We start from the raw sequence: 14,421 nt of genomic DNA on the forward strand, positions 1-14,421 counted from the left end.
GACCTCGGAGGAGGTCTTGGTTGGAGGCAGAGTCCCGGGGGGCCTTCGCTCCAGGTGGGCCTGGGGCGACCTGAAGCAGTGGTTGACCTGAGACCCAGGACATTCCCCAGGTGTGTGCCTGATAAAACGTGTTCTCGAGTTCGCGTTACTTTCTCGGAAGGACCTGAGGCCCAGCTAAGTGTCATTGTCCTGCCCACCCCAACTACTCCCATCCGTCTCCCATCCCCATGTCTGCGAAACGCTGGAGGAGAGAGAGAGAGTGGGCAGGGCACCATGAAGCGGGGTGGAGCTGCCAGGGCGGGAGAGCACCACGCAAGGGGAGGGGCCGGAAGCTGGCAGAGGGGTGGCCAGCAGTGCCAGGAAGACAGTGTCAGCCAGGAAGACAGGGAGGGAAAGGCCTAAGGGAGCTGGAGGGCGTGAGTCTGGCTGCCCCTGCGTCTAACAGGTAGCCAGGAGGTCACCAGGTGCCGACACTCCTGGGAAGGGACTCAGCCTGGTCTTTCTGTAAGGACTTGGCCTCCAGCTGGATGGGCAGACTGCCCTCTGTCCCTACTCCTGCCCAGTGCCCAGAGAGAGTGGTGGGAGCTCTAGACGTCAAGGAGAGGCCTTTGGCCCAGGAGCAGCCAGTTAGCCCCTCACTGGTAGAGACCACCCCCAGCCCAAGTGCAAGAGTGGGGCACCGCAAGGCAGAGCCCACTGCCGTTCACGGACGGTTGGCTGGGGACTCTGCTTTTAGGAAACATCCCTGGGCCCCACTGTGCCCAGCAGGTGTTCATGGAAAGCAGCCAGTGTCTCCCTCCAACTCTGCCATGGGGTTTTAGACACCCCACCCTCCTGGAAGCTCTGTGTCCCCTATCAGCTCCTGGGGATCAGGGTCCAGTGGGGACCCCTGTGCCTCCCCCCCTCGCTCACAGCAGCTTCTCAGTGAGTTCTTGGGTGGTGGTGGCCCGGTCTTCTCTGAGCAGCACCTTCCCCCTTCTTGGGACCCACCACTGTTCCTGGTGGGGCTGGGGGGTGAAGGTGGCTGCAGCTAACACAGGGCAGTGACAGTGTCCACGAGATCACGTGAGGGGAGGCAGAGCTCCAGACCCAGGATGGAGTCCCAGCTGTGTGACCTTGGGCACGAAAGCCAACTTCTCTAGGTTTGAAATCACCTCATCCATAAAGATGGGGATGATCCAGCCCTGCTGGCAGGAAGCATCCGGGCCTTCGCGCTCACGCGTGGGCACGCCGACATCCTGTGGCCTGGGCCTGTGGGATGTCACAGAAGAGCATGGGCACATCCGCAAGCCCGGCCGTGGTGAGCTGCCCCCCCCCCACACTTGCTTCTGAAGCCTGGAGCTCAGACTGTGCGAAGCGCCTCCAGGTCACAGTCACTCAGAGACGATAGGCGTTCCAGCCCCTCCTCCTCAGATGGGGAAACCAAGGCACAGAGAGGGCCGCACGCCTGCACAGGGCCCCACAGCTGCACCGTTCCCTGCCCGTGCATCCGTGAGCAGAAAACCATTTGTGAACCTGGTGACACTGATGAAGACCCGCTGAGGGAAAGGCGTAGTGGTCAGCCGTCCTCAAGTGCCCCTGGAGGCTGTCGCGATGAGCTGCGTCTGGAACAGTCGTCTACCTGCAAGGTGCTCTCCTTGCACATCCAGCACTTACTGTAACCTCCGACGAGCCCGCACGGAAGACGTACAGGCCCAGGGAGACTGTGCTCAGGCCCCCAAGAGCGGTGCCAGGAGAAGGCCGAGGGCAAGGTCGCCACAGCTGGGCTTCTGGGAGGCAGTGGCAGGGGAGCCTGGGTACGCTGAGCTTGGACATGGGGAGGAGGTGGTGTCCAGCACTTACAGGGCCTGGTGACACTCTGGGCCATGGTTACCCAGCTGCCACCTTGTCCCAGGTCCAGCACACCTGCCTTCTCGCTCCCTAATGCACACACACAGAACACACTGCCAAAGCCATCTGATGCCATGTGACAAGCAGGTCCCTAGAAGATGCTCATGCCTGCACTCCCTCCCCAGGACAGAGCTTCTGGGGCAGATGCGGTTACTGCTTCCTGAAGCCAAAAGTCCTGGACTCTGGTCTTATCTTCTTCATGAGCAACCATCACTTAAAATCATTAGGCCTCAGCTTCCTCACCTGTAAAATGGGCTCGTGTAATGTGTAGACTTGTGAGGGTCAAGTGAAATCTCTGAACATGTGAAGAGACTTTTTAAACCAGTGGTTCTCAACCCTGGCTGCACCTGGGATCACGGGACCTCTAAAATCTACTGATGGCTGGTCCCACCTGACGAGAAACCCATTTTCATAGTTCTAGGTAGCAACCTAGGGGATGAGATGGTTCAGGCTCCTCTCTCCCTGCTTTTCCCCACTGAGTGCAACGGAAAAGCCTGGAAACAACACAGCAGACAACCTCAGAACTCTGAAGGGTGGAAAAAGGAAGATGGACTGGCTAGGGGACTTGCAAAACACAGGACCCCATGTCTCCCTCCTCCCACAAGGTGACCAGGTAGATGATTTCCTCCCCTCTCCGTCCATGGCTGGCGTCTCTCACCGCAACTTGGGCTGCAGAACAACCAGAGAAGCACATTTTACCTCCTCAGGTGGTGAGCCCTACGTGGATTCAGCAGACCAGAGAGCTGCTGAGCATTCTGAAAGCTAAATTGTTCCCCAGACCACAGCACATAAGAAGCCAGGCCCTACATGTTAAATCTAAACAGGGTGGCAGCCTGATACAATAGAAGACTTAACCAGCATCCAGAGTCTCCCAACATAAGACACCAAATGCCCAGGAACAATAGAGAGGTGGTCCTTACACCAAGGACCACGAAGATTAACTATTTGAACAAAAAAAAAGACAACAGATAATCACCGAGAAGAATCTGATGCTGGAGTTAAAAATCTAAGGATCTTTAAGGTGTAGCCGTCACAAAAATGCTCCAACAAGCAGTTACAAATATGCTTGAAACAACTGGAAAAAAAAAAAAAGTGAATCTCACCAAAGAAATACAAGTTATCAAAAAGAATCAAATGGAAATTGTAGAACTGGAAAATAAAATAACGAAAATAAAAAATTCACTGGATGGGTTCAATAAAAGAATAGAGACTAAGACAGAGGAGAGAGAATCAGTGAATCTGAACAATAGAGGAAAAGAGCAAGAAAGAAAAGAACAGAGCCTGTGGGGCAATATTTGCATCATAGGAGTCCCAGAAGGGAGAGAAGAGAGTGGGTCTGAAGAAGTATTGAAAGCAATAATGGCTCAAAACCTACCAAATTTGGCAAAAGACACAAACCTACACACTCAAGAAACTGCGTGAACCTCAAGTAGGATAAATCCAAAGTAATCCACCCCAAATCGCATCATAGTTAAACTTCTAAAATCTAAAAACAGAGGAAAAAAGTTGTTGAAAGCAGCTAAAAGACGGATTTCTCTATAGGGGAACCCAATTCAAATGACAGCCGATTTCTCATCAGAAACCATGGAGACCAGAGGAAGTGGCACCATGTTTTCCATATGTGGATGTGAACTCTATATTGGGTGAAACTATCCTCCAGGAATGAATGGAACATTAGGACTTTCTCAGACAAAGGAAAACTTAGGAGAATTTTTGGGTAGCAGACGTATTTGGCTAAAGGAAGTTCTCCAAACAGAAAGGAAACGGTAGCAGAAGACGGCTCACAGCTGCAGAAGGGACAGACATCACAGTAGGTAAAAATGGGGGTGAATATAACAGGTGCATTTTCTTTTCATCAGTTTCTTAAATCATATTTGATGATTGGAGCAAAAGTTACAATACCATCTGTGTGAGTGTTCAAGGTAGGTAGGAGGGATGCCTGAGAGAATGGTAGCTAGAAAGTCACGAGGATAAAGTGACCTCCATGGAAGTAAGGTTTCTACACGTCTGTGGGATGGTAAGATGTTGAAACCGGAGCACGGGGGTTTTAAAAGCCATCCAGGTGACTGCAGTGCGTCTAGGTAGAGAGTCACTGGCTTAGAGCGGCTAAGCATACAGGTGAGGGCATTGCAGTGCTGGAGACCCGAGGGCAGTGCCCCCCCCCCAGTGTGCATCAGAATGCCCTGGGTCACAAGACCCCAGCCCCAGAATTCTGATGCAGTAGGTCTGGGTGGGGCCTGAGAATTTGCCTTCCTGACAAGCTCCCATTTGTGGAGGATGCTGCTGAGCCAGGGACCCCACTTTGGGAACCACTGCTCTAGCATCTTCAGCTGATAAGTGGCTCCTGTGTCTCAGGCTCAACAGCCCCACATCCCCGAGTGCGCCTGGCTCTGTGCAAAGTAGGAAGCAGCTGTGTCCAGGAAGGGTCCTAAGACAGTAAGGCAGGAGGCCTCGTCTTGCATCCCAGGACTGAGTGATTTTAGGCGGGTCCCTGCATGTCAGGACCTCGGTTCCCCTTCTGTGAAATGGGCACAGTGGGCTAGGTCATTTCCTGGGTTGGGGAACCCTGCTCCTGCAGGGAGCCAGGCTCAGCCACTCGTCCTCCCTCCCAGTACGCATCCCACACTTACCTCTGAGCCGCGAGGGCACTGCAGAGAGCTCCACTCTGCTCTCCCCAGACCTGGCATCGAAGGGGTTGCCTGGGCGATCTCCCAGTGCCAGGGCCAGCTCGGCTGTGAGCGACAGAGGTAGATCAGACAGACGCTTTCCGTGGACCCAGGGCCCTGTGTCTCAGACTGGCCCTTTTTCATTCCGAGAGAAGCCAGAAATTAGGATTTTAATGTGAAATCCCCCAACTGTAAACAGCTCAAGATATTTTAAAAACATGAAACGGTCTCCAGGCTGCCTTTGGTTGGTGGTGGGCTTCCGTTTGCCACTCTGGCACAGGATGGCACAGCCTTACCCCTGGCCGTCAGAGAACACAGGTGCCCCCGGGTTGGGCTCAGTCTCCGTGGTGTCCCTGGTGTCATGGCAGGCGCGGGGACATCCGTCTGTCCTGACTTCTTCCTCAGTCCCTGGGGACAGAGGTCATGACTGAGGCAGGGTGTGATGGTCCCCTGCCCAGCCCCCTGGCCTGGGCCGAGCTGTCCTCCCACCTGGCCGAGCCTGCCCGCGTGTGACAGAGCTGTGCTGTGTCTGTTTCAGGATTCCCCTATTCCAAATCTGACCCTCTCCCAGGACACGGAAAGAATGGCTTGGACCACCGGGTAGGTACCCCACTCGTCCCCGGCACGCACGCGGTGTACTAACCATCACTGAGCGCAGCTTCTCGGCCACACAGCCAGGAGGGGGGGTCCCTGAGGGGCCCCGGGGACCCCGCTCGCCCACCTGCCTCTGCCTGCGGCTCCTCCCAGGGGCCACACCGCTGCTTCTCCAGACCAGGCCAGACAGGACGGGCAACAGCCCTTTCTCCCTCCCCTGGGCCCCCCACCCACAGGGAGACCTCAGTGTGCGAGGGCGGGGAGATGGGGGCCACTCAGAGTGGTCAGACCTCCTTAAGGCCCCTCCTGACACACAGCCTTCGGTGACCTGGAGCCTAATAAGAACCTTAAATGTGAGCCGAGCATCTGCTTCCTTTCCCGGAAGGCCACTATTGTCACCGTCACCGCTCCTGGTGTCGGGGGCCGCTATCATCACCGTCACCATTATCTCCCCGGATGTGCCTTTAGCACCTGTGATTGCCACTGGAGTCCCCACAGAGTCACTGGTTTCTCTGCTCCCAGCTGAAGGCTGGGTGGATCCCCGGCCCTGGTTTTCCCACTCACAAGACAGCTGAATGGGAGCCCAGAGAGTTTGCTGCCTGATTTGTCCCCCACAGAGGGGTGAGGCCCTGAGGAAGTGATTCATTACTGTCCCTCTTCCCACAGCTTCACTCGATGTCCAGTGAGGAGCCCCGGGTGGGGTGGGCGTGCTGGCCCCAGAGCCCCTCCCCACACACAGTCCCAGGAGACCTGCCTTTGCCTGGCAACCTCTTTCCACTGAGGGTTTGTCCAAAACCCGAGGCAATTCACCCTCAACAGAAGCCACTGAAAGCTGAGTCCCCATTTGTTGAACAGCCGTGGTCTCGGCAGTAAGTGTGTAATGCAGGGACAGCCTGCCCCAGGAGGAGCTCGTAGCCAGGGGCCAGGCCACAGGGACATGTCCAAGAACAGGGACGGTCACCAGAGCTGCAGGCTCCTCTCGGTCTCTGTCGTGCCCGGGCTCTGTCAGATGTGCTGCCATGGAGCCTCTGCATGGTTCGACTCCAGTGACCCCGCCCCTCCCACTAACCCCTCCTCCTGTTTGTCCGGGATGGGCTGCGTGGGGCCGCGCATGCAGCATGCCTCTTTGAATTTTCTCCGCTGGGTTCCTCCACCCTTCATGTTCCACGTGGAACGTGGGAGGATGAAAAAGCGGGACCATTGTCCACAGGGTGCCACGGCACCAGGAAGCTCAGTGTTGGGTCCTGCGGGCAGTAGGGAAGTGGTCCGGAAGGTTCTCTGCTCGCCTGGAGCAGCTGTTCTCTGACTCAGAACAGAGCAGAAGTGGAGGCTCGACAGAACCAAGAGCCACCCCTCTGTGACTGTCACCCTGAAGGGTCACCCTCTGTGACCGTCACCCTCTGTGACTGTCACCCTGAAGGGTCACCCTCTGTGACCTCACCCTGAAGGGTTACCCTTTGTGACTGTCACCCTCTGTGACTGTCATCCTGAAGGGTCACCCTCTGTGACCGTCACCCTGAAGGGTTACCCTTTGTGACTGTCACCCTCTGTGACTGTCATCCTGAAGGGTCACCCTCTGTGACTGTCACCCTGAAAGGTGGCAACAGCACGAGGAAGCCCAGCGTCCTTCTGCATATGCTTGGGGTGTCCACAAAGCTGGGGTTCATGGTGATGTGACAGCTCAGCTTTTCACGCTGCCCACGTGGGGGATCGGGGAACGGTACTGGTGACTGCTTTGGGATCTGCCCCCATCCTGGCTAACGTTCTCTGCTGTGTTTTTCGCTCTTTCTAAGACTCTTCTGTAATTTGATGCCCATTTCTCAGTGGGAGGGCCAGATAATTGATCTCTGGGATGGCCAGCCTTTTACAGTGCAGCCGTGCGGGCAGCTGGACTGTCTCCCTTCACCCTGGCGGTCCCCAATGACCACTTGTCCTCCCACTACGGTCGATGGCCGGAAGTGCTCCCACATCACTTGTTAAGTTGTTTCTTGGTTGGTTTTCACTTCCAGGAAGGATTCTTGGTGGCCTGAAGTAAAAACACAGATTGAGTGTGACCAAAACCCCACTGACACCAAGTCACAGGGGAGGAGAGGAGGAAACCGTGGGAGGAAATGACATCAAAAACAGACAAAAGGACATTGTGTGAGGAAAACTAGCGAAGCTTAGCCCTGAGCGCCTCCTGGCGAGGGCACTGAGGCGAACGGCCGGCTGTGTAGGTCTCATGGTCCGCTGGATGGAAGGGAAGCCGTTCGTGGGCGCGGAGGTTTTCCTGGTTCTTACCTTGAGAGGGATTTGGTACCAGGGCCAGCACCATATGCCCCAGAGCTCGTTAAAGTGTCCAGACAACCAGCCTGGCACAGAGCCTGACCTTGGCACATGCTCACAGCACCCTGTGGAATGAGTAGGGTTGTAGCCACGTGCTGCAGGCTTTCCTGGGGACGAGAAGCGTTGATCCCAACCTGTGCCCCCCACCTGTTATTAGAAAATGGCCACTGGCCCCCAACAGACCCTGGTGGCAGCCCCTGGAAGGAGCCCCATCTTGAAAAACGCAGATACTAAATATGAACAGATTGAATTCTCCTGTGAGAAGACAGACTGTCAGGTTAGAATTAATGTTAATAGCATAAAGAGGGGACGCTTGTTCATGGTGACACGATATTTACAGCAGGCATAGCACGCGTAAACTTAAATGCACCAAGCTTGACAAAATACAAGTAAATTGATTGCTGTCACAACAAGAATGGTAGGCGATTTGACTGTGATTCTCTTGAAATCAGACGTATGGATCTAGTGAAAAAGTAAGGAAAAGTCCATGGAGGAAGTGAATAGTGCAAACAGCAAACTTCATCTAACAGGAATACAAGGAAAATGGATATCTTCTGAATCCGTTTTTCACATGTCCGTTGAGCATTTACAAAAATGTTCTTGTGTGTGACTACAAAGAAAACCTTAACAAGTTAAAGAAGCCTGATGTTTTCCAACTGGAATGCTGGAAAGAGCACGTGCGTTGGCATCAGACAGCCCTGAGTTCAAATCCCAGCTCTGCCGCTGACTGGGTTTGTGTCTGGGCAAGTTACATACATTTTCTGAGTCTCTATTTCCTAGTCTTTAAAAAACAATTATCCTTACCTTACTCTGACGACAGATAACATTATGGCTGTGAAATCTTCTCATAAGCGCTATAGCGTGGTTCCCACATGAGTAATTCTTATCAAAGCAAGCTGCTCCCCCTTCTCACTTCCAGGTCAGTGGCTTCTGAGTGAAGGGGCACAATCCAGCTTGAGCTTTAGCAAGAGAAACACATGGCCAGCAGTAAAGGGCCACAATCTCACTCCTGCTATTAGCAATTCTAGTATAATTTTTAATAAGTAAAACACAGGAGTTAAGTTTTTTACAGTTCTGTGTATTAGCTGTTTGATCTTGGGCAAGTTGCTTAACCTCTCTGAGCCGCATCCATGAAATGGTGGTAAGAATGCCCACCTCCTAGGGTTGCAGCAGAGATCAGTGAATGTGTCCGCAGAGCAGGTAGCTCATAATGCTAAACAAGTGGGAGAGGTCAGTAATTTGTTTCTTTCACATTCTCTGGCCCTCTGCTGAGAACTGCAGGGGAATCGGCCAGGGCGTGCCTGCTGGCACGGCCTTTGTGGAGTTCCCCTGGGCACTTGGCTCTCCGGCCGGTTCACATGTATAGCAGCAATCCAAGGCTCCTGGCACCAGGGAGGTCTTGAGAGCCTAGCCCTAGAGGCACCTAGAGGACCGGGACCCTGCCCTGTCACTGCTCTGGGCTGACACGGTGCCCCCCCCTCCACCCACACGACGCCCCAGCTGGGAGGCTCCCATCTTGTCCCGACGCTGGCCGACCAGCTTCCGCTGGTTTTGCCGCTAGGAAGTGGACGTCCAACTGCCCCAGGTGGCGCTGGCGTCCCGGGAATTTGGACGGCCTGTGATGTAGACAGTGGGCACGAAGGGGCAGCATTTCTCTTCTGTGCCACAGACAGGTGGGAGGAGGCAGGTTTGTTGAGATTCCCTGACCAGATAGGCATACCTGTGGGTGCTTGTCTGTGTCCTGAAAAAATGTCTCAAAATGTATCCTTGAAACTAAGGACCATTGTGTTGTGCCGTGGAGGAGGTAAAAGGTCATGAAGAGTCACTGGGTGGGAGCAGACCCCTGCCTGGGGGACCCCAGGGCTGGGACGAGGCGAGGCGAGTGAGGCACCTACCAAGAGACTGAGTAACCAAGATAAATGTTTTAATGCAATGTTTCTTAAAATCCAAATTAATGCAAAAAAAAAATCTATGATAAACAAAATGTCAAACGTTCAAACTAAGACTGGCTGCAACCCTGCACTTACATGCTTACCCCCTCACCGCCTCGGTTTCCCTTGTTTGTCCTTGCTGCTGTCTGGGATCTTCCCTGCCCCGCACTCTCTAGGACTGTGGCCAGCTCCTCACTTACCACCTCTTGCAATGAATTAGTGCTGAAAGCACTTTTTCCTGTAACAGAATCCGGGGGTGAAGAATATCACCTCCCCTTTACCTGCAGAACTCTCTCCTTGAAATTGGACCCCTCTACGCAATTCCAGGAGAGCTGGCTGACAGCCCTGACCCTGTGTCGGACCTGTACCAGGTCCTGGGGATACAGGCCCGAATAAAACACTTCCTTCAAGGGGCTCAGTCCACAGTGGGCTGTGGACACACGGCCACGACAGTTTGGCCCTCGGCGCAAACGCCCAGGTTTAGGAGTTGAAAGGTGGAGAGATGGACAAACCCCTGCAGGGCTCAGTGCGTGCTTACCAGGCGGGGACCCTCCTGAAGCTTTGCAGGGTGGCATTTGCAGGTGGGCAGAAGGGAAAGAGACCCAGACATCCACGGTCATGATGCACTAAAATGGCAAAGCTTGCTGGTGAGGCTGTGGGCAGGTGAGGGAGGCGCCTGAGACAGGTGGTGGGGCCCTCAGGTCCACGTCCCCTCGGGGTGTCACCCTCTCAGTATCGTCAGTTGCAGCCACTCTGTGTGGAGTGCTCATGACACACCAAGCTGTACAGATACTAGTCACCGAACAGCTGGGGACGGCGGGTTCTGGAGGGGAGCAGAGGTGCGATAGAACGGCCTCCCACTGTGCTGGGGCCCCACACCTAGTGAGCCTCCCCTGGGGTCCATGCCAGCTGCAGAGCCCAGGGACCAGGCACCTGGGAGCCATCTTTAAAGGTGGTTCGATGGGGGTGCCTGGGCAGGCAGGGCCAGCAGAAGCCTGGAAGGTAGCAGGAGGCGTGTGAGCAAACCTGCCAGGTTGAACACAGCACGCCCCTTCCAGAGCCGGCATCTCGAGGCACGGTGGTCAGACACCCTCCCCACCCAGGCGGAGAGGACCCAGGCGTCACTGCCTGCCCCTGCAGCCTGCCTCCTGCCACCCTCTCTCTTTCTCTTCCAGAACGCCAATCTGGCCTCTTGTGGAGCAGACCCGGATGCCAGCTGGGGCACGCGAGGTACAAGGAGCGGAGACCCCCATGGTCTCTGGCTGGGGCCAGGGGTCACTAACACGTTCTCACAAGTCTCATTCTGAAACCACCCCCTCCGGGGCCAGCTGGCAGAAGGCTCCAAACCATGTGGGATGGGGGTGCCCATTCCCCACTTCTTCCAGTCAAGGATCAGTTTACCTCTATTCTAACATTACCTTAGGCCCTCCCTCTCTCCCATCAGTCCCTGTTCTGACTTGTTTGTCACTCCGGTCTCTTGGGGAGAGAGCTCTGTATGGGAATCACGTCCCATGCCTGGGCACAGGCCAACCCAACCCCCGCTGTACATTTCATGGCACTAAAGGGAGGCAGAGTCACAGCAAAAGGCCATGGATCTGAGCCGAACGAAGCCAGTCAAACCCTCCCACCCTCGCTGGCTGCATGCCGGGAGGGCTGCCTGCCGGGAGCTTGGCCATGACCCTGGTCACGTGCCAGGTGGTTGACTGAGGGCTCTGCCAGCTCTGAGCTGGCCCCGGGCCCGTGCAATGCTCTCTCATACCCTCACCCAGGGGATGGCAGAAGAGGGGGCAGGTTCGCACTGGAAGGCAGAGTGTGGGGGTGTCTCAGCCTGCTCCCTCTAAGGGGTTCTTCAAGTCCCTGAGCTCAGAGCTGGCACGTCCAGAATCCTGCATGGCACACTGGGAAATTCAGGGACTGGCTTCCCCGCACCTGGGCCCGCTGCCAGGAACTCTCTCTGGAGACAGGCTTGTGGCCTAGGTTCTAGAGTTTCTACTTCTGTGGATTCTGTGTGTTCACGGAGGCCTCCTATTCATACATTGTTATTTTTTTAACAAGATGCTTTTAATCTGGAGGGAAAACCTTTTAAACACTAGTGTGCGAAGCTCAGTAATTTAAAAGGAGGAACTAAAGGGTTAAGAAGGTAAGATAGTAAGGGACTGGGGGGTTAGACCCCGGTGAGGCTATCAGTCTCCCTAACACCCCCAAAACGTCTGCCTGGAATGTCCACTCCACAGAGAGGTAAACTGAGGCAGGCTGCTTTCTCAGGGTAGCCCGGACCACCAGAAAAGACAGTGCCACATCCGGCTCCCAGTCTGGCTCCAGCCTCCTGACCACGCCTCCTGCCCTTGGTTTCTCACTGAGACCCTTAGAGCCCCTCCCCCTGTGGCTCCAGTGCAGCCGCTGGGCAGACGGGGTGACCAGCATGGCCCTGCCGTCTACAGGGGCTGGGGAGGGGGTGTCCCCAGACAGGACTGCTTCCATCTTTGGGCCCAGTTCCTGTGCTCTCTAAACGGCCACCTGTGGTCCCCACTCTCTCTCTTACAGAGTACAAGGTAAGAGGGGCCGCCCGCCTGTGCTGACCTCCTGTCGCCGTACCTGCCCAGGTTAAAAGTTCCTTTTGTGCTTTCTCTATGAAATATGTGTGTCAGATGCAGACGCAAGTATGTACCTCTCCCCTGGTCTGGGCTCAGTGCTTTCATCCCGGCACATGCGCGCTTCCTGGGGTGAACCTGTGACTTCTCCCCCCAACAGATCTACCCTTATGATGCCCTCATTGTCACAAACCGAATTCGTGTGAAACTGCCCAGAGACGTGGACCGGACGAGACTGGAGGTAAGAGGGACCCCGGGGGGGGGGGGGGGGGGTGTCGTTCCGGCCGAGAGAGTCTCTGCAGGTGTCAGGAATCCTGGCTCCTGAGTGTCCTGCTGGGACGGAGCGGGGCACAGCGAGGGCTCGGCCTCAAGGACCTGCATTGTTTCAGAAGTTGAAGAACGTGCTTGTGGCACTTGTGTGCCCAACAAAGGCAGCTGTGCAAAGACGCCACAGCCATTGGTGGTTCAGGCAGGGAAGGTCGTAACAGTGCTTTACTCAGTCATACTGGTCCCTTCCCGAGTGCTGACAGTGCGAAAATCGTCATGAATCACGACTTCTCATGCTCTAGAAAAACAAAGTGATCCATGGAGAGCAAGTATAGTTGACCCTTGAATAGCATGAGGGAGGGGGTGCCAACCCCCTCATAGTCAAAATCCGGGTATAACTTTGACTCCCCCCAAACTTAAATACAGTCGCTAGGTATCTGCGGGGGTAGGGGGGTGGGGGAGGTGGTTCCAGACCCCACCCCCCCAGCAGGTGCTCAAGCCCCTCACGTAAAACGGCATGGCCTTCCGCATCTGCGGTTCCATCCGCAGTTGGTTGAATCCACAGTTGGTTAAATCCAGGGATGCGAAACCCAGGGAGACGGACAGTCGACTGGATATTTACTGAAAAATGCCCGCCTGTGAGTGGACCTGCACAGTTCAAACCCACGTTGTCCAAGGGTCAACTGCTTATGTTGAAAAGACCCAACAGGATGTCAGCACAGCGTCGGTATTTGGATGCTGAGCACCTGTTATGTATGAGCCCATGTGCAATACTATTAGGTGGGTACAAAAGTAATTGCGGTTTTTGCAATTATTTTTAACCTTTTAAACCGCAATTACTTTTGCACCAACCTAATAAAGCCTCACAATCGTCCTACAAAGTAATCAGGTCCAGACAATGGAGTTCTCCTGAGCTGTGTCCTGAATGTTTTACCGCCTTTTCATGACTATTTCGCTGGCAGTGAGGGGCCTAGAGGCTCCTGATGGCCCAGGGCCACCCTGCCCCATCCATATCCCAGGGCTGGGCACACAGTAGGTGCTGGGGGCGTAAGAGGCATACTGTGCATCTGGCCAGCACCAGAGCCTGCCAGACTGCCTGCCTGGCGATAGCTCAGGCAGGAGTGGACGTGTAAACACATCCAGGCTCGGGAGGAAGCTCTGAGCTGGCCCTGGAAGGAGGGACAGGACTGTCACCAGCAGAGAAGGGAGAGCGTGGAAGGGCCTTCCAGACCAAAGGAGCTGTGAGCAAAGGCTTCAGGGGGGTCCTGCAGGACTTGCTGGGAGGCTGGTGTGTGGGTCCCAGGGAGTGGGGGCCACTGGCTCTTGGCAGTGCCCAGAGGGCAGGGTGCACAGAGGAGCCCCGAACGCAGCAGGGCCGCCTCTCCTGAGGGGGCGCCCGCCCCGTGGTCTTGTGCTGGGTCCCTGGAGCCTCACTATGATGATCTCACTTTCTCTGCAGGGACACACTCTTTGGCTCCTACTGAGGTTGAGTCCTGTCCATTGTGCAGTCCTGTCCCCAGTACAAATGCCACTACTGTAACATGGGCTGCTTCTGGCTGGGTGGCTCCCCGGTCAGGAGGTTCTGTCTGTTGTGTGGCCTTGTTCCTAACGGGGCGTGGCGTGCTGTGGGCTAACTGCTGGCCCACAGAGGGGGCCTCAGAACAAGCTGCTGGCTCCTGGCACAGCAGCGGCCTTGGGGCCGGAACCCTCTGGGACTTACTGTTTCCCCTGGGGACTAGGTGCACTTTAAATGACTCCCAGTCGTTTCTTTTTGCTACAGTACAGAATGAAAGGGGCCAAATATCCAGTGGTTGATGGGTGTAAATATCTCCCTTTTAAAAACTCTCTGAGGCCTGGGGAATGGGTTTAATCATCTCGATCTGCAAGCACACGCCCAGGGTGCGTCTCTGTCATCATTGCCTCCCTCAGACTCAGCTGAGCCAGGACGCAAATGGGAAGAGTTACCACGATGGGGCCCGTCCCACATTCTTCGGGGCTGGGAGCTGGAATGTGAGCCAGGAGGGACTGAGAGGGGCCCCGCCCCAGCAGGAGAGGAGGGACCCTGCTGTTTTCATTTCAGGGAAGAGAGCTTTATTTTTAATATAAAAACAATTCATAACTCTTGTAAAACTCCAGCAAAATACAAAGAAGACCACA

General features: G+C 55.1%; 1 protein-coding gene across 21 annotated transcripts in view; it reads left to right on the plus strand.

Annotated features, from left to right (window-relative positions):
- The window catches only part of ABLIM2 (actin binding LIM protein family member 2), a 125,038-nt gene that overhangs the window by 100,362 nt on the left and 10,255 nt on the right, over positions 1–14,421 (plus strand). For 12 of the 21 annotated variants that reach the window (XR_012492395.1, XR_012492387.1, XR_012492388.1 and 9 more), the window contains 4 exons: positions 5,095–5,156; positions 10,582–10,636; positions 11,951–12,066; positions 12,158–12,238. Coding sequence is in view for 2 of the 21 variants with exons in the window: in XM_074320867.1 (XP_074176968.1) it covers positions 5,095–5,156; positions 10,582–10,636; positions 11,951–11,958; positions 12,158–12,238 (206 nt within the window). In the remaining 19 variants the exon portion in view is untranslated. Of the gene's footprint in view, positions 1–5,094; positions 5,157–10,581; positions 10,646–11,950; positions 12,067–12,157; positions 12,239–14,421 lie in introns of those variants that run through there. The other 9 variants (XR_012492397.1, XR_012492392.1, XR_012492402.1 and 6 more) reach the window with 4 other exon arrangements.

This window comes from Rhinolophus sinicus, linkage group LG02 (genome assembly GCF_036562045.2).
Source record: "Rhinolophus sinicus isolate RSC01 linkage group LG02, ASM3656204v1, whole genome shotgun sequence".
Classification (NCBI taxonomy): domain Eukaryota; kingdom Metazoa; phylum Chordata; class Mammalia; order Chiroptera; family Rhinolophidae; genus Rhinolophus; species Rhinolophus sinicus.